This window comes from Channa argus, chromosome 10 (genome assembly GCF_033026475.1).
Source record: "Channa argus isolate prfri chromosome 10, Channa argus male v1.0, whole genome shotgun sequence".
Classification (NCBI taxonomy): domain Eukaryota; kingdom Metazoa; phylum Chordata; class Actinopteri; order Anabantiformes; family Channidae; genus Channa; species Channa argus.
Genome location: NC_090206.1, coordinates 17,578,288 through 17,601,352, shown reverse-complemented (window position 1 = coordinate 17,601,352; position 23,065 = coordinate 17,578,288). Strand labels below are relative to the sequence as shown.

The 23,065-nt window shown below is 40.6% G+C and overlaps 3 protein-coding genes across 5 annotated transcripts; 2 read left to right on the top strand and 1 right to left on the bottom strand.

Annotated features, from left to right (window-relative positions):
* Positions 1-200: 200 nt before the first annotated feature.
* On the bottom strand, positions 201-15,943 carry xkrx (XK related X-linked). The gene is made up of 4 exons (XM_067519247.1): positions 15,812-15,943; positions 8,266-9,266; positions 2,592-2,848; positions 201-1,866 (listed from the first exon to the last, which is right to left on the bottom strand). The coding sequence occupies exons 2-4, from the start codon at positions 8,610-8,612 to the stop codon at positions 1,001-1,003; spliced, it is 1,470 nt and encodes a 489-aa protein (XP_067375348.1). The 5' UTR covers positions 8,613-9,266; positions 15,812-15,943; the 3' UTR covers positions 201-1,000.
* On the top strand, positions 9,302-19,986 carry arl13a (ADP-ribosylation factor-like 13A). 3 transcript variants are annotated; one of them, XM_067519248.1, is made up of 10 exons: positions 9,302-9,465; positions 15,321-15,437; positions 15,822-15,892; positions 15,973-16,225; positions 16,369-16,474; positions 16,598-16,803; positions 16,946-17,054; positions 18,884-19,160; positions 19,248-19,364; positions 19,449-19,986. In XM_067519248.1, the coding sequence occupies exons 1-10, from the start codon at positions 9,416-9,418 to the stop codon at positions 19,502-19,504; spliced, it is 1,362 nt and encodes a 453-aa protein (XP_067375349.1). In that variant the 5' UTR covers positions 9,302-9,415; the 3' UTR covers positions 19,505-19,986. The 3 variants fall into 3 exon arrangements, with proteins under 3 accessions (XP_067375349.1, XP_067375351.1, XP_067375350.1); XM_067519250.1 differs by lacking the exon at positions 9,302-9,465 and adding an exon at positions 9,580-11,040; XM_067519249.1 differs by lacking the exon at positions 9,302-9,465 and adding an exon at positions 12,790-14,233.
* A 425-nt stretch (positions 19,987-20,411) lies between these two features.
* Positions 20,412-22,961, top strand: tmem35 (transmembrane protein 35). The gene is made up of 2 exons (XM_067519256.1): positions 20,412-20,723; positions 21,583-22,961. Exons 1-2 carry the CDS (start codon positions 20,604-20,606, stop codon positions 21,946-21,948), a joined length of 486 nt encoding a protein of 161 aa, XP_067375357.1. The 5' UTR covers positions 20,412-20,603; the 3' UTR covers positions 21,949-22,961.
* Positions 22,962-23,065: the final 104 nt, after the last annotated feature.

Sequence of the window (23,065 nt, the reverse complement as noted above, 5' to 3'; positions counted from 1 at the left end):
ATTTTGAACTCGTTTCCGTCCGGGAACAAAAGGACAACTTTTACATCTACTGACTCTAAGTCAAACAATGAATGACTGGAATGAAGAAACGTCTGTTGAAGGCAGGAAAGCATAGTTTTATAGGAAGGATAGAACTGTGTGTTTTTTGTGTGTGTGAATGTGTAGTTGTGTTTGGTTTAAAAACAAAACAAGAATAAACGTACACCCATCATGTTCTTTTATTTAAACTTCAAGTAAAACAGTAGTAGTCAAGGCACTGAACAAACAAGACAAAACATAAAAAACAAGCAAAATGTGAAAGCAGTTTAGTGAAATAGCTTATTCCATGTCAGTATAAGTAATGGAGGTTATTTAACAACACATGCCTCCCATTTCTTAAAGGTTCTTCAACTTAATATTTTCAATCACTTTTCAGTTGTTATTTATTTTCGGTAAAACTCAACTTTATCAAGGGAACCAGACAGCGAAGGTTACAAAGCAATCCTCACAACAGGTTTGTACAGCTGGGTATGATGTTGTGCAAAGGGGGGCGTTCACAGTGTAAAACCCCACACAGGAAGTAAACCAGGGTTATCCTGCTCAGTCTTTTGGGGCAACGTGGACACTCTTGGCATGCTTCCCACACACCTGGCTAAGTCCTGTACCTGACCCACTGCTGCTCTCTGAAGGCAGCCTTTGTGCATCTCTGCATATCTCAACACGCTACATTCTTTGGTGCATTGGAGGCCTCCGGGTGCCCGTAGTGTATGTAATCACTTTCAATAAAGACAACAGGAATTTCCCTCAAAGTCTTAGAATCATCAGGGGATTCTATTCAAAGGACAAAAGTCTGTACTATGTTTGACTGTAGTAACTCAAAGCCATAAATGTATTCAGATTTTTGTGGTAAACTTTGAGGCCTTGCTCTGGGGTGCACCTTGCAGCACTTGTGTCATGCCTCCCTGTTCCTCCGCTTTCTACTTTGAGAACTTGAATTTGTTTTACTCCCACAACTTTCTTCTCAGGCTGCTTCCATCATGTCTGTAACAATAGCAGTCTCACGTTCTTCCAGCTCATTGGTGAGGTCAGGGATTTGTGAGTTTTGTGGGTTCAGTAGTGCCAGTGGCTCATCATGGACCAGTACCATGGTGGCAGTGGTAGAGTAAGAGGTGGGTTGCTCCCCTTTCCTCCCGCTTGGTTCCCATCTCCCTTTACGGCAGCAGACGCAGTTCAGGCAGTCGTGGACGTTGTACTTGAAGAGGCGTCTGCAGGGGTGAAAGAACTGATAGAAGAGCAACATGAAGAACACACCCAGGCTGTAGCAGATCAGCAGTTGCACGCAAAGCAAAGGGGCGCACACATACTCATAGAAGTCCGACTTGAAGAAGTACCACAGCGTGATTAGGACAAAGTTCTCAACAAAGCGTCCGCAGTAATAGATGGCCAGGCGTTTCCAGCGCTGCTTCCTCTCGATGAGCTCTCTGTGGGACAGGTCCAGCTGCACCGCCGACCAACAGAAGATGTTGATGCAGGCGTAGAGCAATGTGAACATGCTAAGAACCACTATGGTCCCCAACTTAGAGAAGTTTTTCTCCACATTCTCAGTCAGAGAGCCTTTCCTAGCCCAGAACTCAGCCCAGGGTAGGAAGAAGAAGAGGAGCAGGTTAGCCACGCCAACAAGGATCACCCAGTGTGTGAGAGCCGTGCTGAAGAGGACCAGAGCAGTGACCCGTGTGGCGATCTCCAGACCTCTCCACACAATCATGCAAAAGTAGGCTGCAGGACGCAGTCGCACCTTGTAGTCATCGTATCTGATCTGGATGGCTAGAACACTGCACACAAGTGCCCCATATGTGATGGAGATCAGGGTGATGATCATCAGAGCCACTGTAAACACAGACAGATGTCACCTGTTACCCCTCAGTGAGAACATCAGCATATCACAGCATGTTCACAAATATCTGGTTATTAACGTCAGTTTGTGGTGGCAGGTGCCACAAGAGACGTGTTTAGGCTATAACACATTTAACAATAACAAAAGCAAAAGCCGAATTATGAAAGCAGGTACTAAGCATAGTGTACTGAATATAATAGAGCAAGATCTATCTAAAGTTTGCTAAAAGAAGCTGTAAGAGGACGATAATGTGAGGACGCGTTTTTGGAGACATACTGTCACTTTAAGGGTCACGAAAAAGTTGAGAGTAAAGTTGGGATCATATTCCCTGAAACAAATCTAAAAAATGCTCAAAAACATGTTACATCTGCAACTTGACCATATTGTCGAATGATTTTTGCTGGTGTTTCGCTTTGCAGAGACATTACTCTTTGTGGCCAAATGTTCAACTTTATCTGATGTCTCAGGACTTTAGATAATGACTGTAGAGAGAAACGAAATATTAAAAGATGTAATAATTTATCTTCAAAGTCAGTGCGTCTACTAAAACTGGCTGTGACATTTCCCTTTATTTTGCACTATCAAATCCGAGAGATGAGTCACAGTCCTAAAGAGCTGCAAACCGCACTGAATTTCATCACGTTTAGAGTTATACAACATTGCCAAGAATAGGGCGTGACGTCATCATCATCATAGCTTGAATCCCAACTATTCTTACATCTCGTAGGGAGGATGTATTTCTCCTGGATGGTGGCATACAGCTGGAGTGTCAGTTGAGGCGTGGAGCCCAGAAAGGCCTGGATGACTGCTGTGCGTTTGAACGCGTTTCTGTGCGTGGCCAGGTTACGCTCCGCCTGCCCCACTTCCAGCTCCATGGGTCCCTGTCCCTTCTTCAGACTGATCTTCCTGGAAATGGTGACGTACGGCTCCTCCTTTGTATCTGCCTTGAAGTAGACCACGAGGGCCTCGAAACACCTGAGTAAGTGAGAGCAGAGAGTGAGAGTGGAGTAATTATTTTACACCAACAGAGGGCAGTGCGATGTCATGTTAAATTAACAGGACGCTCCCGTCTTGTGTTTCTAACATTTATAACATCACCATTAGTAAATAAAGCAAACATCAGCCATATATTGATGCAGCTTGTTGTCAGTCTGAGTAGTTCAAATGAGGTTTGTAAGTATTTGTCATGGACACAACACTGTACTCAGGAATGTGATCTCATGTAAAGAATCCATCATAAACAAATCTCCCTTTATAAGCTAGAAACAACAATGAGGCTCCACCAGAGGGCAGGCAGCAGAAAGAAAACAGTTCTCAGAAGCCTGAAGTGATAAACTGAAAACTCTGGGTGTGGTACTGGGTGTGGAAACGACTGCAGGTAAACGCTCCCTTTGTTAGGTCATGAAGAACAATTTTACTATTCCTGAGGAGGACACGTTGTCCCACCACGATGGCTGAAAGACGATACAGGAAAGTATCTAGATCTTTAAGAAATGACATTTCATTCAATAAATGTGTTCGGGTCTATTGACACGAACGTTATTAAAATCAAACGGGATTGGCAGGTGGAAACTTAATGTTTTAATATCAGCGTTTGTGTTCATAAAAAGTACTTGGGCCTGCAACTCAGTGTTGCACATGTGTGTTCAACACTAAAACCCACCCCTTAGAGGATTCTCATTGCTGCATTAAAACTCACATCACTGTACTGGAATTTTATCTTCTGACTTCAAAATCTCCAACTTTGGACATAAAGCTAAGAGGCACAGGAATCCTACATGAGTCTATTTGTCTTGTGGTTGAACTGTGTGCTGCGACTGCCCCTCCAGCGTTAGCAGATGGATATTTTCAGTCCCTGTTGCTTTAGCTGCTAGTTACAGTATTGTTTATTTACAGCGCAAATACAGCACACTGCCAAGCAGTCACAGCTTCGGTCCCTGAACTGTATTTAACCCAGACGTTAGGGGCTGGCAGGGGAAGTCTCGTCATTATTTGCATGCAGGCTCTTATCTGTATGTGAGCACACTCACTTTTAAATTATATTCACTTCCATCCGAAAGCCACAGGCATCATTCACCTTTTGTCTACATGCTCCATATGTCAGAGTAGCAGAGAAGACACAAAAACTGTGAAAAAGTGTGATTTACTGTCGTCCTTTCTGTGGAAACTTGGCAGCACAAAGGGCTGAGGATGCAGCATGTGAACAGTGAAACTCGAGCCAGGGCGCACTTAGGGTTCAGTAAAGCGAATGAGAGGCAGACTAAATTTCACTTAAGGGAAAAACACAGCAGATGAATGCATTAGTTAAGAGAATCAATACCCGGACTTCCGCCTTATAGATTTATAAAAGGAAACACGTGGTGTGCAGCTTTGCATTTGCAGTCTGCTGCCACTCTGTGTGAATTCTGCAGTGTGAAGAAACAAACACAAAATGTACTGAGAAAACCCTGTAACAACTGAATCACTGATACTCTCTGACTTCAGGAAATTCTTTCAACAGCTCTTGACCTAGATCATCCTGTTTAGATCTCTTGGGATTTACCCAAGACTGTAGAGAGTGTGTAAAGCACAAACAGGCACACAAAAAAAAGCAGCTCAGCATGCTAAGACAAGTCCAAGGTGACAGAGTAATTAGGTAGTTTCTGTACCTACTTTGGGAGCAGGATCCAACATGTAACGAGACAACTTACAACAAGGTCCAACTTTCGGCAGATAACCTATTCTCCTCAACTATCTTCTAGAGGACAACTAAAGCAAGACTTATAAAATAATGTTTATGTGGGGTTATTTACAGTTCTGATAGCAGACATGATGTGTTTTACTGTGTAGCTATAAGATTACAAATTACACCATCCCTGAGTCACACAGGAAGACTCTGATATAAGCTAAGGCGTAGCCGAGGGGATTTGTTTACAGTGTAACAGTGTGGCGTCAGAAGAGCTGGACACAAAACAGAAGAGCACAACCTCTGTACTGTGAAAATAATCCTACATCGTGTTTTACTGGCTGCATTAAAACATCCAGTGTTACTGCACAAAGCATCACCAAAGATCATGTCAGCAATGCAGAAAATAAGGTTCACGTGATGCTAAAAAGTGTTTTGTGGTTGTGGCTGTTACAAATCAATGTCACGACAGTGTGCAGCATCATAAGACATCAGCTGCCTTTGGTTTTATACGCTCACATAAAATCACCTTTGTTAGCTGCGTCCAGGCTCCTGAGTGTAATGTTTTATATCTTGTTAATCATAAAGCATTTCTAGGTCAACATGTCAGATACTAGGGCATGGATTTATCGTACTGCTAGTTGAATGATACAAGAAAACTTTACTTGAAGGAATATAAATGTAAATACTACAGAAATTAACAGTTTGTGAGTTTGATCTGAACATCCAGTTGCTATTTTTTCAATAAATAAAGCATTTGTTTAATCTGTAGTCCTTTTAAACACATCTTCAACTGTCTGCATTTCTTACTGTGGTAGCAGATAATTTCTCAGCTAGACATTATCAGCTGCAACAATTTCTTATTATCTTTATAAAATGTGACGGATAAAATTTAGTTACTTTCATATGTTCAGTGCTAAAGTTTTATAAAACAAAAAAATATACATTTGTTGCAAATTAACTCATGACTAAAATGTAAACCTTTGACAAAACAGAATGAACAGTCGAGCAGGTGTAGGATAAACCCTCTGTCTCTGATTGGCTGCTCTGACTGTGCACGCGACCTGCCTTTAAATGTTACTTTTGCGTGTGTGTTTAAGTAGGATAAATACAGGCTCTGACCTATATGGCTGTTGATGTTGCTCTGCAGGTTTTAGGCAAAATGTGCCATAATTATTAATACATTAATATAACAACACTCTAACGTAACAACCTGATGGAAAAGTGCATGTTCACTCTGCTTTCTGTCGCCAACACTTTCATTCGTAAAATTAAATGGACTCCAGAGCTGTAAATTAAACTGAGCCCTTATCTAAATCATTTACTTGCCATTTAGCAACAATTCCTCCTAAAAGTAAAAAAAACATTCTTCCTGTTGCAAGTAACATGCAACTGAAGTTGTGGTTGAATTTCTCCCCATGTAAAAGCACAAACACTTTACAGTAATTGAGTCTACTGCTCCTGCTGTAAATTCAAAGCAGCACCTGTTGACAAATCAAAGTTCAGAAAACACAGTAAGAAGTGTACAATTGCGCTTCAGAGAAACAAAACAACCGTCTCCGCCTACGTCTTCACACATGAGTCAGTAGGCAAACAGAAAGCTTCCCTCAACCAGAACGGTTAAAAACAGGACTTCAAATCTTTCAAAAGCTGAAAGCTGTGTCCTTTTTTTTAAGTTACTGATCTTTCTCATTTGGTTCAATTTCCCAGAATAAATCAGGCTTGTATTATTTCTAGAAATCTTTAGGGAGAGTGTGTCCAGCCTCTCTTTGACCCCTCTCCTCCTAATCCTGCCAGACCTGGTCTGACTGGTCTGCAGCACCGAGACCTTTGTGTGCAATTATGCTCAGATGAGGTCATACAAACCATAAATGAAGAGGATGTGTTACTAGGGCTGGTGCCAGCTCTGCAGTGCGATCGGACAGACTAGTTTTATATTCTAGGCCCCCGCATCCCAGAATTAAAACAGATTAAACATGAAATATTATGGGAATAGCAGATTGGGAAGTCCTGTTCAAGACTTGATTGAAATGTGGGACGTTGTTCTGCCACTCATTCTTTCTCTGCAGTGAACAGATTTTCCATCTGGAGTGTGATTCGGTTCATGACCATGAAATCTGCAATCCACACACCATGTTTCAACCACGTATCAAGATGCTTCATTGGTTCATTCTTAACAAACTCATGAGGGGTTAATGAACACTTGCTGACAAACTAGTACAGCTTGTTGCTGACCCAGCAACAACATCAACGCTTTTATTTTGCAGAGTCATAATTTTTTTAAATATCTAAAACAGCAGCAAATCCACTTATTTCAGAGGTTGAACTCTGGCTAGACATATTTGGCACTAACTCCTCAACAAAATTACTGACAAGTGTTTTTCTGTTAATCAACTAATCAGAAACCACAGCTCTACTTGTAACATTAACCCTTATCCATGATGATAGATTCTGCAGCATCATATCCTCAAAGCTCTTCACAGAGATTCTGTGCACACAACACAGACTGTCAAGCTGAATCCAATTTACTGTCCTGCTCTGGAAATTGCACATCCTAGAGGAGGGATGTCTGACTAAAGATGAAAATATACAACTTACTGTATAACTATCTAACTAACTAACTATACTATTATGCAATAATGTACACATTATTTTCTTAAATACGACAAGTTACATTGTTTACAACAAATTTTTAAAAAATATGAATATGCATGTGCTGTACTCATCAAATATTTTACATTTCAGCTTGAAAAATGCCTAAATAATGAACTGAAAGTTGAAACTCTACTCAAATTCATATTATAGTAATAACATTTTGCATCAACACATTATCTCTCATTGATAACTGTAGTACTTTTCTGCACTTTACACAGATGGCCAATTTGTATACCATTACTGCCCTGCACTTAAAGCGGAATCTCCAGTAAAAGGCTGAATATCAATAAATCAATGAGATGTAATACAGGACAAATGGATATTTACTGTTATTTGTTATATGTTAAACATTTATGTCAGGCAGTCTTTGTTGTACTTTTAAATCAATAGATGTTATATGTAACATGTTTTTGCATATTTTAGGTCATTTTTTGCTAATCAACAGTGCTGTAAAGTAACACAAGTACATTTACTCAAGTACCATAGTTTTGAGTACTTGTCATTTACAGATTTCGGTTTTCTAGACTCATACTTTTACTCTATCACAAGAGTAGAAGTATGACTTTTTATTACTCACACCTCTCTTCAACACCTTTGCACCTTACTGGTATTTACTCTGAAACAGGTTTTTCAGAATAATAATTGTTGTTACTCTCAGTACTCTAAGTATATTGGGACGCAGATACTTTTGTACTTTTACTTAAACACTGACAACTGATTTTCAGCATCCTGACAATGGAATTAAAATTCCACCTGATTTAAAACCTCTCTGTTACCAGAGAAATCGTGTGGGTTTTTTTTAGTTCAGACCCTGTCATCTATGGAGGTTGTAGGTCTTGGAGGACCTGCTCCGCCACAACTTCTCCAGATGACATAATCTGAACTGAAGGATGATGTGATTGGGCAGCTGGTTCCTCACTGTAGAGTGACTACTTTACTCAAACACAATAGAAACATGTATCTATATCAAGGAAGAATCTGGAAAACAACCAGTTGTGATGCAAAGTAAATGGTCCTTTAACACACAAATGATGGTGGTGGCTTTGCCTCGCACCGCCTGACCGTCACCCACCTGATGACTGGGCCGAGCAGCAGCAGGTGAAGGAAGAGGACCAGAGGTCGGTCCCGACCCAGGTCCCTGTGAATGAAGGTTAATGTTAGCTGAATGAGCACGGCGGGCAGCAGCATGAAGGTGATGGTGAAGCCCATCCAGGTCACATCGTCGGTCTTGTGGTACATGCTGCAGAGGACGGCGGCGGTGACGAACTCCGCGCAGTACAGCACCGTAGCCAGCACCACGCTGAAGGGAGGATGGACCCGACGGTGACTGATCGCCACCATCAGCCCGTTCTCCGAGGGCTCGGGCGGGTCTAAGTCCGAGATCTCCCTCCCGTGCTCCTCCATGGCCACTTCACACATGATAATTTTAGAGTCTGATCAAGACCTCAGTCTGCGAGAAACTGCTCTGACGTCGCTACAGGAGACTGACGTTAATCTAGGTGTCTTTACGTGCGGTGTCCCAAAAACATCCCTTGTTATACGTATCTCCTTTAATGCGCCGTCTCTCCCAACTTTCCACCAAGTTGATCATCGCTGGTGTCCCATAGTACCTAGCTTTAGCCCTCGGCTCCTCCGCTGAAGACTCAGACTCACCCCCATGGGTTTGTGTTATTGTCCGTCGTCTTACGTGGCGCCACCAGCCTGTGAGGCCCGTATAAATTCAGAGGAAAACCCCCCGCACCGCCCGCCTCCTGCGGTGATCCCAGCGCTGGTGTTGCACCGTCAGTGTGAAGGATCGGCAAAGTTCAGCCTCGTCAAACAACAGAGAGTTCGCAACAACACAGCCAGGAGACCAGCGTCCAAACTCTGGGGCTCTGTGAAATTCGGATACGCTTGTTGCTCAGAGTCCAAACACACACCGAGGTTTGCTCCAACTGTAAGAGCTGACTCCATGCGGTGGGGGGTTTGGGTGTCTCCTCGTCTGCATAGTGAAACAGCTGCTTTCACTGTCAATACACAAACAGCGTCAATTGCGTAAAAAACGCAGCTCCTGCCGGATGTGGTGGGCGGGACCTTCGAACGTAAGAGATCAAAGTTAAAACGAAACCATGTTCACGCTACATAAATAAATGCACGACAAATGCTCTATACGCGTCTATCATTTGAAAGTATCATTAACAATGTAGCTAATAAAGAAGAGGAAGGGATTAATTTGTAGAAAAATGAAGAAAAATAAATCTGTGACGGATCAGATTCCTAAGATTCCCCACATGTAAGTGCCCCAAACTTGCAGAGTATTTTACATATATTATTGAGATTAAATATATACACATATAATGAATTTATATAAATTAAAAGAAAAAATACAATCAAAAAAGAAATAAAGGGAGCTGCAAAATACTATGTTGAAAAGTCACTAGTACATTTATTATTATTTGACAGCTGCACTGTTGGAAAAGGAAATTAAAGAAATGGTCAGATAGCGGTGATTTTGAAATAGATCTACTAGTGGGGCTAGTGGAGGTATATAATTAGGTGTAAAGTGTGCCATGGTACTGAGATGAAGTTGTCACTCAGATCCTTGGGGTCAGCCACAGCTGTTTAATCTATGCAGATACATTATGAACCTGAGTCAAGCTGCTCAGTTTTCACTTAGATGACGGCAGGACTGTAAAGGCAGCTTTAGGTTAAATCAGATCAAATGTGGATTAGTTGCTAGAATTCTGTTACAGATTTATACCATCTGCAGGGCCTATAGATACATGAACCAACTGAAACATAAGTGAAAATGAATTCAGATGTATTATTACTGCTAACCAGCAGTAAATAAAGTGTGCAAGCCCAAATTTGCAAGCTGTTGCATTAATGATGAACCAGTTCTTATAACCCATTAATATTCTGACATTGCTTATTCAGCATAATGATCACCAGTAAGTACTTTACTGCGGGCAACTGTGGATCAGGAGGTAGAGCAGTTGTCTACCAATCCTATAGGCTGTTGGTTTGATTCCCAGCTCCGCCTGTCACATGGTGAAGTGTCCATGTGTAAGACACTTAAAACTTAAACTTAGTTGCTCCCAGTGAGTGCAGGCCAGCGGCAGTGTAAATGGGTGAAAGAGAAGTGCAGACCATTTATCATAACTACTTAAGTATATTTTACAACATCTGTGTACTTCTTTTATTAAAAAATATTTGGAATGCAGGACTTGTAACACCGTAATGTTACATGATTCTATTAGTTAAGTTCACGCCAGTAAAATCAAAGTACTCCTTCCATCAATGCTAAACAGAAGGTTTAATGCATTTATAAAAATACAAAGTACAATGTTCAAAATTACAATCAATAAACCAGCTGAAAAGAATAATGTACAGTATGTAATCGGAAACTTGGATCACACTTCATATATAATAGGGGATAAAAACGAATGCAAACGGTGGATTTATGTAGTCAAGTTGCAAAGGTCAATCTTGCTTTAAATACTACTGTATAGCGACTACTGCTAGTAGTAGATGTCAACATTATAAAATCTGAGAGAATTCAAAGTCCATCTAAAACAACTACAATAACTAAGAGCTTCGTAAAACATTTATTTTTATATTTTATTCTTCCTGGACTACTTTTGCCAAATCATCTGCAACTGATGCAAAGAGGAAATACAATCATAAGTAGTGAGACACTACGCTGTAGTTTTCTTACATACAGTATTTGTCCCATTCAAGGGGAAACAGTGTAGAGGACAATCACAGAGGGATCAGTTTCTCTGCGCTTCCATTTTTAGTTTCGACCAGCATGGTGGACTTGTTACAGTGACCTGCAGGTCTGTGAGTGGAGCAGCTACATAAACAGGTGCAGTGCACACAGCTTTAAAAACCACACTAAATCTTCTGATTAACTTAATGCACAGACCCTTCCTCATTATTTAACTATTTGTTAAGGCTGCATGCTCATTAGACCACATTAACATATTTTGATCTAGGCAAACAGAACCAGTTTGATGTTTCCTTAACTACTTCTGCAAACAGGAGTGATCTGTTTTACAAGTTGCATGGGGAGAGCACAATCTTTAGTTGCATACCTGCAATTTCCATTGCAAATATGTTCATATCAACATATCATGTCACTTAAAAAAAAGTCTGTCCTATATATATTTTTTAAACTAAATAAGAAAAAGCCATGCCAGAAAGAGCTTAACTTTAAGTAGGGTAAAAATAACTTTGGTTTCAGTTCCCCATCAACAATAACAACAACATGACAAAGGGAAAGGCTCCGTGTATATTTCAACATGAACTGTAATAGTTTCAACACAGCCCACTCCCACCATGTTGAACTGGTCTTGCCTAAGCCAGATGTCACCCAAGTGAGACAGTGGCATTGTGAAGAAGGCCTGTTGTTTTGTGAAGCAGTGGTGTGGGTCAGTGACCAGAGAGAGCTGTGTGGTGGTGCAGTTTGTAGGGTACACTGACTATGTTGTAAATTCAAAAGACAGAAATAAACAATTTATTCTTGTTTTGAGGTGGTATTAAAAAAATAAACAAGTTTGGGGAGAACATATAGGCAGTCAGCAGTGGCTCAGCAGGTAGAATGGCTGCCCATTGACCACAAGGTTGGTGGTTTGCGGCATGCCTCACCACGGCCATATGTCAAAGTCTGCCACAAGACACGGAATCACTAAGCCATCAAAACCTCAGCTGCTGAAGTTGCACAAGCCACTGCAGAGCCAGTCCCAATGAGTTAAGCTAAGCTAACTGGCTCCTTTCCTTTTATAAAATATTTGAAAATAGCAAGAAAAATAACTACCCCAAATTTTTGTTATGTTCAACCAACAATTCAAATCACAGACATTCCATTTTATGATACAGAAAAACAAGGAAAATCTCTATTTTTGAGAGTCTGAAAACAGTTTTGCCAGGATTACACAGCAAATTACTTAGCTATCAAAAATAACTAATCGTTGCAGTTTTACTAATGTATCTGTTGGCAATAAATGAGACAAGCTTATTTCCTGAATGTCTTTGATTACTTTAAAGACTTCTCAAAACAAAGGGAGGACACATTGATTATTTCTTCACATTTAACATTAAATGAGAGTTGAAAAAATTAATTGTTCCTTTAATCTACAAACTGTAAAGTCCCTAAACTGTAAGCAGAGATTGAAACATCAGCAGTCGAGGTCTTTGCGATATATTTGTAATGTGGAGAATTAGATCAGACAGGGGTGTGGTCCTCAGCTGGTGCTGTTTTTGCTGTGTGTGTGTGTGCACATATTTTTCTATGGTTGTGTGGACACATTTGACACACTGTTGACTACCATTGCTATAAAGGCATTTTGGCCAGCTCTCACAAATGTAATAGGTTGTTTGTAGGTTGACACTTGGTTTTGGACGTAATCTAAGAATAAGGTTTAGGTTAGGGTTGGGGTAAGTATGTGGGTTTGACAGTCAGTTTGAACTATAGCTTATGTCAGCGTGTGTCCTCACAGCTACAGAAAGACAAACAATGTGTGTGGGTGTGTGTGGGTGTCTGGGTCACCTGACACAGGGCTGTGGTTAGTCTGGAATGAGTCTACTCAGCACAGTGGGGCCTGATTGGATGCTGGTTTAATGACGTAATGAGATAAAACCTGCACACAAATCACTGCCCTACGTTTCTGAATGCCACCACTAAATGTTATTAATATTTGCCTAATTTCATTATATCTGCAGAAGCCTTGCCCCTCTGTCCCCTGTCTGTTTTCTTTAGATTTTCCTACATAAATATAAAAAAAACAAATGATTATTAATTTGGATGTGTGGGTATAGAGACAGCAAAACAAAAACAAATAATCTGCAGACAAAATTTATATTAGCTTGTTCGTTGTTTGCTGGATGCCCTTTCTGCTGCAACCCTACCATTTTTTTCTAGGATCGGGACCGGCACCAAGGTGGCCCTTAGTGGCTGGGCGGGGCCACACCTGGTGGAGTGGGATTCAAAACTGCAGCATTTTGCATCCCAACCCAATGCTCTACCACTGAGGCACCAGGCTGCCCTTAGCAAAGACTCACTGTTCTTTTATATATGAGCAGTGGACATAGTGAGAATATGAGGCCATCCAGTGGTTAGATGGATTACAACATAATTTGTACTGCTTATGGTATTATTAACATTACATAATGCAGTATGTTGATACTCTATAAGAGGTAGAGAAGGAAGCCATGTGTTCTATCTGTGCAGAAGTGTTTGATACTCTAGTCCTTTATCCTCTTTTTTTTGTCTTTGTTTATTTGTTTTCTGCTTCTTTGCTTTGTATCGCCCTGTTACTTTTGTTTGTGTTTTTAGAGACTTATAATTATTAATGTAATAATTACTAGTTCCACATATATTTTATAGGCTTTCTGTTCATTCCAATATACAACCAATTCTCTGCGACTATGGTAATTTGCGGGGTGAGTTACTGGATAAATTTGCCTTGTCTGGGTAAAGTTTTAATTCATCTTAATTGTAAAAGTTTTCAATGTTAAAGTGAACCACTTACAGTAAGGTAATTAAGATATTAAAGTTATTTTATAAGAACAGATTTCATATGATTGATCACTTGAAAAATTAAAGGCTAGAATTTTACAGTAAAGGTATCATGTGTACACTGTAGTAGCTGGTTATCGATATCATCATCACCATCATAATGATGTCATTATTTTCCTGAGTAACTAAAGCTGTGCAGCCTAAACCTGTCCAGACATTCCACATGCTTACAGACCTCCACAGTAACAGGAGATCACAGTATGTCAAAGATCACGCCACATGGCGAATTTAGTTCCCCTGAACGGAAATGTGCACCTTTGTTAGTCCAGTTAGAGATGGACCACGCCATCAAATGGGATAACCACATGGCTCAAAGGATTCTTAGATTGGCTGAAATACTAATACAACAATCCCCAGGCTGCACCTCCCACATGGGGTGATCACAGACTTAGTGTGAGCCTGATTAGTCTAGAAGCTTGTGTGTCCAACATGTTAGTGGTGACAATCACCCAAACAAATGCATGGACATAGACCTACTTCTGTAAGTATTCTCTCAGTTTCTCCTAGTTCGTTCAATTTTTATATTTTAAACATTTTACATGTAGTTTAGTCATTTAGTGGTGTCAGGCACAACTAACTTAATACCCACTGAAATTAAAATGCTTTGTTTTAATCCTCCGATTCACTGCATGTGCGGTGTCCACTTGTTGTTCATGTAAATCAGACCAGAAAGCTGCCAGGTTACAAATGATCACAGAGATATTACCACTGATTTTTGTAAATAAGGGATGAACACAGATTAATCTGCTGGAGTTGGAATATTGACATCAACAGGTGTTTCATTTTTACTCATAATGTTACGGAATATAGTTTCTACTATTTCAGTTTCTTATGCTTTAAAGGTATGCAAATTCAATTTGCGCCCGTGCAAAATGCTGTTCTCAAACATTGAAAACATCCGTACAGAGTAGCAGAAGCGGCAATGATCTTATTGTCTTCTTTAGCTAAAACAAATACGGGTCAGCTTGTTAACGACACTGTAAAAAGCGGGCCAATCGAAACTGGTTTGAGCAGATTAAAGAGCCTGAGCAGATGCAAAGGACAACAAACAAAAAGCCGCAAGTGTTTTTTACCCCACAGCTTGACTATTTCAAATACACCTCCTGTGTGTTACTAGGCTCGAGAGGATACTCATATTTTACTGGAAGAATGCTTTTATTGGGTTCACATATCATCTCATGGTATTACTCTGATGCCAAGAATGGTGATCCAGAAAATTAATCAAAGAAATATTTATATTAAGAGTACAACATTTTTATTAAGGAGAAATATTTTTTTTTCTTTTTTGGTTCTAATTCACTATTAATCCCCCCAAAAAAGAAAAAGAAAATCTAAACTGAATGTGAGCTAAAGAGTGGGAAAGATTACAGCTATTTTTAAATTGTGGGGAGGTAGAGAGAGACACCTGGCAGTGAAACCATTGCCTGGCTGTCTGACCATCTGTAAAATCTTCTAAAGCCACAGGAGACAGACACAAAGCATCTTTGTGTTACAAATGGCCTCAAACCCTAGTGACTCAGCCTGCCGGCCCTGTCTGTGTCACACTAAGGTGGACAATCTGTTTGCAGGTACCGGTTCCAGAGACGATGGTGGCCACTGTGCTCACCTTGCTCATCTCAAGTAAACATGTTCAACCTGATGACCAACTGCTGCACATGGGTCTCCAAAGTACAGGAGCCAATAAGGTACAAATAAATCATCTCTTGAAAAAATGAAAACAAAACAACACTTTTTGATCCATGATGCATGTACTGCATTTGGCAAATAACCATATCCCAGAAAATAAAAAGCACAGTTTTGTTTTGCTTAATATGCAAAGGTGTACAACAGCAACTCCAGTATAATCAAACTTTGTATCATTGTAGAATAATAGCATATTTTACCAACTACTTATTAAAAGGAAAAGAAACTACCAAAGAGAAGTAAAGAGACCTTGTTCACATTTTGCTTTTGGGTCATTTGGTTTAAATTACTTTGCATGTCATGAACAGTTTGTTAAAGCTACTTAAAAATGTCTACTAAGAGCTGCCTATCGACGTTTTAATTCAGATATATTTACCTGTTCACAGGAAGGTGACAATTCTTGTGGTTGGTCTTGACAAAGCAGGAAAAACATCCTCCATCAGAGGGATGTTAAGAGGTAAGTCAACAGTCAACTTTAGAAAAGTTCAACAGTGGAAACTAATAAACAACCTGTATTTTACTGTGTGTCTTCTTCAGTTTCCCATTGTGTGGAAGCAGGACCCACCCATGGCTGTGTGCGAAATGAGCTCAGAGTGGAGAACTACGTTGTCAGCCTATTGGATGTTGGAGGATCGGCAGAGGCGAGAGAAGCCTGGAGGGAGCACTATGGAGAAGCCCACGGTGTCATCTTTGTTGTGGATTCCAGTGACAGGCAGAGGATAAAGGAGGTCAAGGAGGTTCTTGACGACCTGCTGAAACAACCAAGAGTGGCAGGAAAACCTATATTAGTGTAAATACATTCCACTTTCCTTCAAGTGTGAGCGAAAATTCTGCACAGTGTAAATAATGCCCTCTGGTGGTTGATGAGGGATAATACTGAAAAATACTGCAAAGAGCAATTGTGAAGCTTGTCCTATGACATTTTCTTTTTAGGCTGGCCAACAAACAGGACAAAATTAATGCTTTGCTGGGAAGTGACCTAATTGAGATTCTGTCTCTGGAGAAGCTGGTCAACCAGAGTCGCTGTTTGTGCCATATAGTAAGTTACAACGTGATCAGACATATCTTCATAGATTCTGAAACAAGGCACAGATGGCAAATAGCCCTGCAGCACAGAATTGTAGACATGCAGGCAAACAGACCTTATTTCTTTCCATCTCAGGAGCCTTGTTCAGCCTTAATGGACCTACGCCGCTGGTCGGACAGAAAGACCCTACGAGGTCTGCGCTGGCTGCTGCGTGCTGTTTGCCTGGATTACCCTGAGCTGTGTGCTCGTGTAGCACAGGACAGTAAGAGGCCTCTGGAGCCAAGAGAGAGGGAGAAGAATGGAAAAACTGAGAAAGTTCGCAGAAAAGCCAAGGTGGAACGGTGAGAACAGCCCTTAAGTTCAGAGAAGCCCTTAAGTGTGTCTCAAATAATGATGTGTTAAGTATAAATCAACACAATGTTTGTTGCATGTCTTAAAAAGTAAATTGTTGTGCACTTCATGTCAAATAATTTCTCTCCTCAGCTTACGAACCAGCAAGTCAGATCTTCGTCTGGTTCATCGGCCCAAAGACAGAGAGAAAAAGACCAGGGGTGAGGGAAAGCTGCAACCCATTCGAAACATACTACAGAAGGTCAGTAAAGCATCTTCTATCTTTTTTTAAACTGTTGTAAATTGCTACAGACACAGAAAGTGTGTAAATAACATCTGTCTTCACATTATAATTGCTCCGCTTTGATGATTTGTTTATTAGTTTATCTTGAATTGGCCATCAGTTCATAAAATGTCAAAAGACAGTGGCCGTCTTCTCAATGTGGCATCTTCAAAAATGTTGCTTTGTTGAACCAACAGTAAAAAAACCACTATATTTAGTTTACAATTAAATCAGATACCATGTAAACTAAATATTTTAACATGGAACCAGATTAAATTTAGGATTTTTTTTTAGATAAGAAAATTAAAATTTAAGATAAAAATCATTAATTAGTTAACAGTAATGTTGCAGAATATTGTCTAACAACTTTGTCAGCTTTTACCTCAACATATCTCTGTCTCTCAGCAGCTTGTGTATGTTACAACATATCACAGTGCATCTAGAAAGTATTCACAATGCGCTTTTTCCACATTATTATGTTACAGCCTTTTTCCAAAATTTATTAAATTCAGTATTTTCCTCAAAGTTCTGCAAACAATACCCCATCATGACAATGTAAAAGAAGTTTGTTTGAAATCTTTGCAAACAAAAATTCAAATCACATGTACACAAGTATTCACCACCTTTGCTTAATAATTTTTTGCACCCGTCTCTAACTGGTTGCACCTTTAGCACCAATTACAGTTTCAAGTCTTTTTGAGTATGATGCTACAAGCTTTGCACACCTGTTTATGTCCAGTTTCTCCAAATCTTCTTTCCACAACTTCTGAAGCGCCATTAGGTTGGATGGGGAGCATTGGTGCACAGCCATTTTTAGATCTCTCCAGAGATGTTCAATCGGGTTCATGTCTGGGCTCTGGCTGGGCCACTGAAGGATATTCACAGAGTTGTCCCGTAGCCACTCCTTTGTTAGCTTGGCTATGTGCTTAGGGTCATTGTCCTGTTGAAAGATGAACCGTCGCCCTAGTCTAAGGTCCCGAGCGCTCTGGAACAGGTTTTCATCAAGGATGTCTCTGTACATTGCTGCATTCATCTTTCCCTCGATCCTGACTAGTGCAACCACCATGCTTTACTGTAGGGATGGTATTGACCAGGCGGTGAGAGTTGCCTGGTTTCCTCCAGAGATGACACTTGGCATTCAGGCCAAAGTGTTCAATCTGTTTCATCAGACCAGAGAATTGTGTTTCCTTCAGGCATGCTGTCTTGTGCCTTTTACTGAGGAATGGTTTCAGTCTGGCCACTCTACCATGCAGGCCTGATTGCTGCTGCAGAGATGATGTTCTTCTGGAAGGTTCTCCTCTCACCACAGCGAAACACTGGAGCTCTTTCAGAGTGACCATCTGGTTTCTTGGTCACCTCGTTGACTAAGGCCCTTCTCTCTTGATCTCTCAGTTTGGCCGGCTGGCCCGGCCTAGAGAGATTCCTGCTGGTTCCAAACTTCTTCCATTTACGGATGATGGAGGCCACTGTGCTCACTGGGAGCTTCAATGCTGCAGAAATGTTTCTGTACACTTCCCCAGATCTGTGCTTCGATGCAATCATGTCTCTGAGGTCTACAGACAATTCCAGAGTTCTATGGCAAAGGCCATGAATACTTATGTACATGTGATTTATTTGTTTTTTATTTTTAATACATTTGCAAAGATTTCAAACAAACTTCTTTCACATTGTCATTATGGGGTATTGCTTGTAGAATTTTGAAGAAAATAATGAATTTTGTCCATTTTGGAATAAAGCTAAGTTAGGCGCTTGGAATACTTTCTGGATGCATTGTAAATGTTGAATTAAACTCCCATTTCTTCTTTCAGGAAACCACACTGAAAAAGAAGCTGAACACAAAGAAGAAAAAGCAGCTGGTTAAGGTCAAGGAAACTGACAGAAGTCAAAAAGCAGCAAGTGAACAGGAGCAGGAAGAAGACGAGGGTGACTGTAACGAAGGAGATCAGGAAACCATCGGTCACAGAGAGAAAGCCAGCAGTGCCCTGATCCCACAAAAAAGAGGCAAACTGAAGCGCAAAACAAAGGTGAAAGAAGAGACTCTGGATGTGCCCGAATCCCCAGACAATGAAGAAAAGCCACTTAAAGGTTGTATTCGCTTATTAATGGCCTAAATTATTTTGTTATTAGCTGCTTAAGAATGAAAATCTAATACAGATTTTATCCTATGTCCAGCTAAAGGGGAGAAGATGAGAAAGAAAAAAGCTGTTAAAGTAAAAAGGAAGAATAAGGTCAACACCGAGGAGATGCCTAAAGCTTACTCTCAACACGTGGACCTTTCTACAACCTTTGGTGAGCCTCAACCACTTCTTGCATCCACCACTCAAATACAGTAACACTTTGGACTCTGAAAATGATGACCCTGTCTCCTGATAGATCTTTACCGAAAAGCTATTCTGGCTCTGAAGCAACGTCAGGATCAGGGACAGTGAGGGTGAATCCTGATTGTGTCCTGCTGCCTGAGTGTGAGCATGTGGTCCACAGCAGTAGTGCACGACACACTACAAAACTTCACAAACTCTCACATCCATTTTCTTCCCAGTCAGAGGTGGGAAAGACAGGCAGAGACACAGATTTTGACTGTGATCACTTCCTTTGGACTGTTACTTCAGACCCTGATCCCTGAACCTGTGGAGTGAAAATCCAATATCCAAATTGTGTAGTGAAGGGAAGGTCCAAATAATCATGCAATAATAGAAAACCAGCATTAACAATATACTGTTGAACTGTTTTATGTGTACTTTGTATTGTGGGTGTTGGACATAATAATTTTGTATGTTGTATGAATTGTTTTATGATTATGCCTATATATAATGATAAGTAATGCAATAAACAGCACACTGAGAATAGTATGTTATGTTTTTGAAATGATGAACATCTCTCTGAATTTGCATAATAAACATTTTGTCACTATGATTTTGGTAGAGAGGTTTCATTAGTGTTGAGTGCTGACAAATTGTTCTGACAGGATTTGTATCCACGGGATGAGATCTACAGATGATCACTCGAGATCCAGGAATGTGTAAATCAAGATTTGTACTTGTGTTTGTGCAACAAACAAGTACAAATTTATTGCACTGAATTAGCTCCATAGTCATAGTCCACTGGGTTAGATACTCAGTATTTGTTTTAAAGGTACACAGATCCAAAAAAAAACCTCATATCCAAAACAGTTTAATATAGATATACTAGTTTAGTTGCTGTACTAGTTTATAATAGTATAGTTATGCATAGTCATACATAGGTGAGGAGGGGGGACTTTTACCTGTCTGCGCCCAGGTGCCCATTTCCCCACAATCCGTCCGTGCCGTGGACTCAAGTCGCCTTCATGGTTTACAGAGTAGTGATCATCAGACTGTGAAGCCGTGTTTGAGTCGCGGATGCGTCACGGAGAACGGGGACCCGCACGTCGCCATTTTTGCGATTCAAACACAAGCCCATCCCCCTTTGCGGTGCATCTTCACCGGAAAACTCTGAGACGCTCCATCGCCTCAGTGGGAAAGCGCCTCACAGTGTGCACGGTGGAGAAACATGGCCTCTCCAAGAACGGTAACCATCGTGGCTCTCTCTCTGGCTCTGGGTTTGTTTTTCGTGTTTATGGGCACCATTAAGCTCACCCCGAGACTAAGCAAAGATGCCTACAGTGAAATGGTGAGTGGATCTTAACTATGAGTTGCTTGCATGTGTGGGGTAAAGCCCATTGTTCTATGGGGTCTGCAGACGATACTGACTCTCAGGAAATACTGACCTAAATCATACAAATAGGCTTATTGATTGCTGTCGGTGCTGAGACGCCTTTCCAATTTAATGCTTTGTTTTCCCTGCTTGTAAGAGCTTAAGTGTTGATGTAATGATACGGATCACACATATGGTGGCTCTGTATTGTTTGGGAAAAAGATTAAAATGTTTCCATATTGGCACATTTAACATCCATGACCGGATGAGTGGCTACATGAAATATCCCGACATGTGCCATTAGCTGGTGAACGCTAAAGTATCTATGAAGAATATGCGACCGGTCGCGTCCTGTTGTTAAACACGCTATAATTGAGCTCTAAATGCAAACATGCACAAAGCGTAATGAGCGGATTTGTAAGGTATAGCTGGCTGTTTTATAGCCTGTGAAATATGCTGCATCGCGTCTTGTGTGATATGAGGAGCAACTTCACAGCTTAAGAGCAATGGCGGCCATTCGAGCAAATTCTGTGAGATGGTCCAGCTGCTGATGTTCAGATGTCCTGTGTGGAGGGTGATAGCTGGCGTGCACGTAGCCTTCATTCAGAAATGCTACCCACTCTGTTTGGCATATTCTCTTGTCATTATTGTACATGCTTTTGAGCAAGGGAGCAATACATTGAAGACGAAATGTGCAGCCACAGTGATGAACTAAAAGCTTGTGATTTTTGACCTTACTCCTCACACTGCCTCAATAAACAACATCAGTGTGGGTTGGTACGGGCTTATATCAGTTTTGGAATTATTTAAAATGACCCCTATTCTTTCCTTTTAGAAAAGGGCATACAAGAGCTATGCCAAGGCATTGCCAGGCCTGAAAAAGATTGGGATCACTTCAGTCCTGCTCCGTAAGATCATCGGCTCTCTGGAGGTTGGCTGTGGCGTCGTGCTCACCCTTGTGCCTGGACGGCCTAAAGATGTAGCCAACTTCTTGTTGCTGTTGGTGATGCTGGCTGTCCTGTTCTTCCACCAGCTAGTAGGAGACCCCCTGAAACGGTACGCACACGCTCTAGTCTTTGGCATTTTGCTCACCTGTCGACTGCTTATTGCCCGCCAGAGTGACGACCGGCCGGAGAGAGAAGACAGCAGAGAGGAGCAGCACCTCAACGACCAGGAAAAGAACAAGGTCAAACAGTCATAAGATTCAAGCCACAATACTGGGAACCTGGTGCATCTCTATGGATTGTAGTAATTCAAATTTTTGAAGGAAGCAGTCAATCCCAGTAATAATATCCACACATCACACACATCCGATGTCCCATCTGGCCGGCTGACTGATTACTCTCACCTACTCCTCTACAATTCTAAGAGGAAGAGCACCTAACCCATACATCCTCCACAAAACTGTGGACAGTCATAACCATGGAAACTCTGAGCTCAGCTCATCAAATGTCAATCCATTATCCTTATTTATTTTAGTCTTACACTGTTAAATGTCTTTCTGATTTTATTCAAATGTGAATTTATTTTATAAGTTGATTTGGAAATGCTGCTTTTCATGAAAGAATCTTTGTAGCTTGTTTTATACAGTAGGTAGAAGATGCTGATAAAGTATGAATTTCAATAGTTCTGGCATGTTTCATCTGGACTGTATAACAACATAAACCAAAACGAGCAGTGTTTCATACCCCTATGAATTTTTTACTGTGTATTCATCAACTTGAACTACATATCCATATGTTATTTTGACCAGTCCCACATTATCAGAAAGGGTATTTTAGAAGAACAAAAATCCTTTCTCACTTCTCATCTCTATATTTTTTGCAGAAATATGCATGAAATAATTTCTCTCTAAGTGAAAATATGCTGAATATTCTTTTGTGGCAGGGGGGTTCCACTTTAGTTGTCAAATTGTCTCACTGCAAATGACAAGAGGTACTGCCTCATGTGTCTGCTGCCAGCTTGTACAGCAGAAAATCACTAAATCCCAAGTTACTTTGCCTGTCAAAGCTGTAAAAACTGGAATTTTACTCTTTTGTTTTTCACAGTTGAAGTCTTTTAAAGGTTCTGTTTATCCATCCGGTTTTGTTTCTCTTTAAAGAAAATCCTGTTTTCATGGAGGGAAAAATATCAATTAAAAGTCCTGTCAGTTTTGAGATTCACTTTCTGTAAATGAAATACTTCAAATAAAGACTTGGAGGTGAGGTGACTAAATATATATTTGTTTTATTAGCATTCTCACTCTTAGATTTATTTTCAGTCAAGTTTTATAGTAATCCCTATAGCAGCAACCATGTGCTGCTGTGAGATTTTGTATT

Excerpts from the sequence above, each read along its gene's own strand:
- tmem35 (XM_067519256.1), top strand. The coding sequence starts at position 20,604 with ATGGCCTCTCCAAGAACGGTAACCATCGTGGCTCTCTCTCTGGCTCTG. Across the intron at positions 20,724-21,582 it reads AAGATGCCTACAGTGAAATG|AAAAGGGCATACAAGAGCTA; the intron begins GTGAGTGGATCT and ends CTTTCCTTTTAG.
- arl13a (XM_067519248.1), top strand. The coding sequence starts at position 9,416 with ATGAAGAAAAATAAATCTGTGACGGATCAGATTCCTAAGATTCCCCAC. Across the intron at positions 17,055-18,883 it reads TTCGAAACATACTACAGAAG|GAAACCACACTGAAAAAGAA; the intron begins GTCAGTAAAGCA and ends TTCTTCTTTCAG. Across the intron at positions 19,161-19,247 it reads TGAAGAAAAGCCACTTAAAG|CTAAAGGGGAGAAGATGAGA; the intron begins GTTGTATTCGCT and ends TCCTATGTCCAG.
- xkrx (XM_067519247.1), bottom strand. The coding sequence starts at position 8,612 with ATGTGTGAAGTGGCCATGGAGGAGCACGGGAGGGAGATCTCGGACTTA. Across the intron at positions 2,849-8,265 it reads CTGCTCGGCCCAGTCATCAG|GTGTTTCGAGGCCCTCGTGG; the intron begins GTGGGTGACGGT and ends TCACTTACTCAG. Across the intron at positions 1,867-2,591 it reads ATACATCCTCCCTACGAGAT|TGGCTCTGATGATCATCACC; the intron begins GTAAGAATAGTT and ends CTGTGTTTACAG.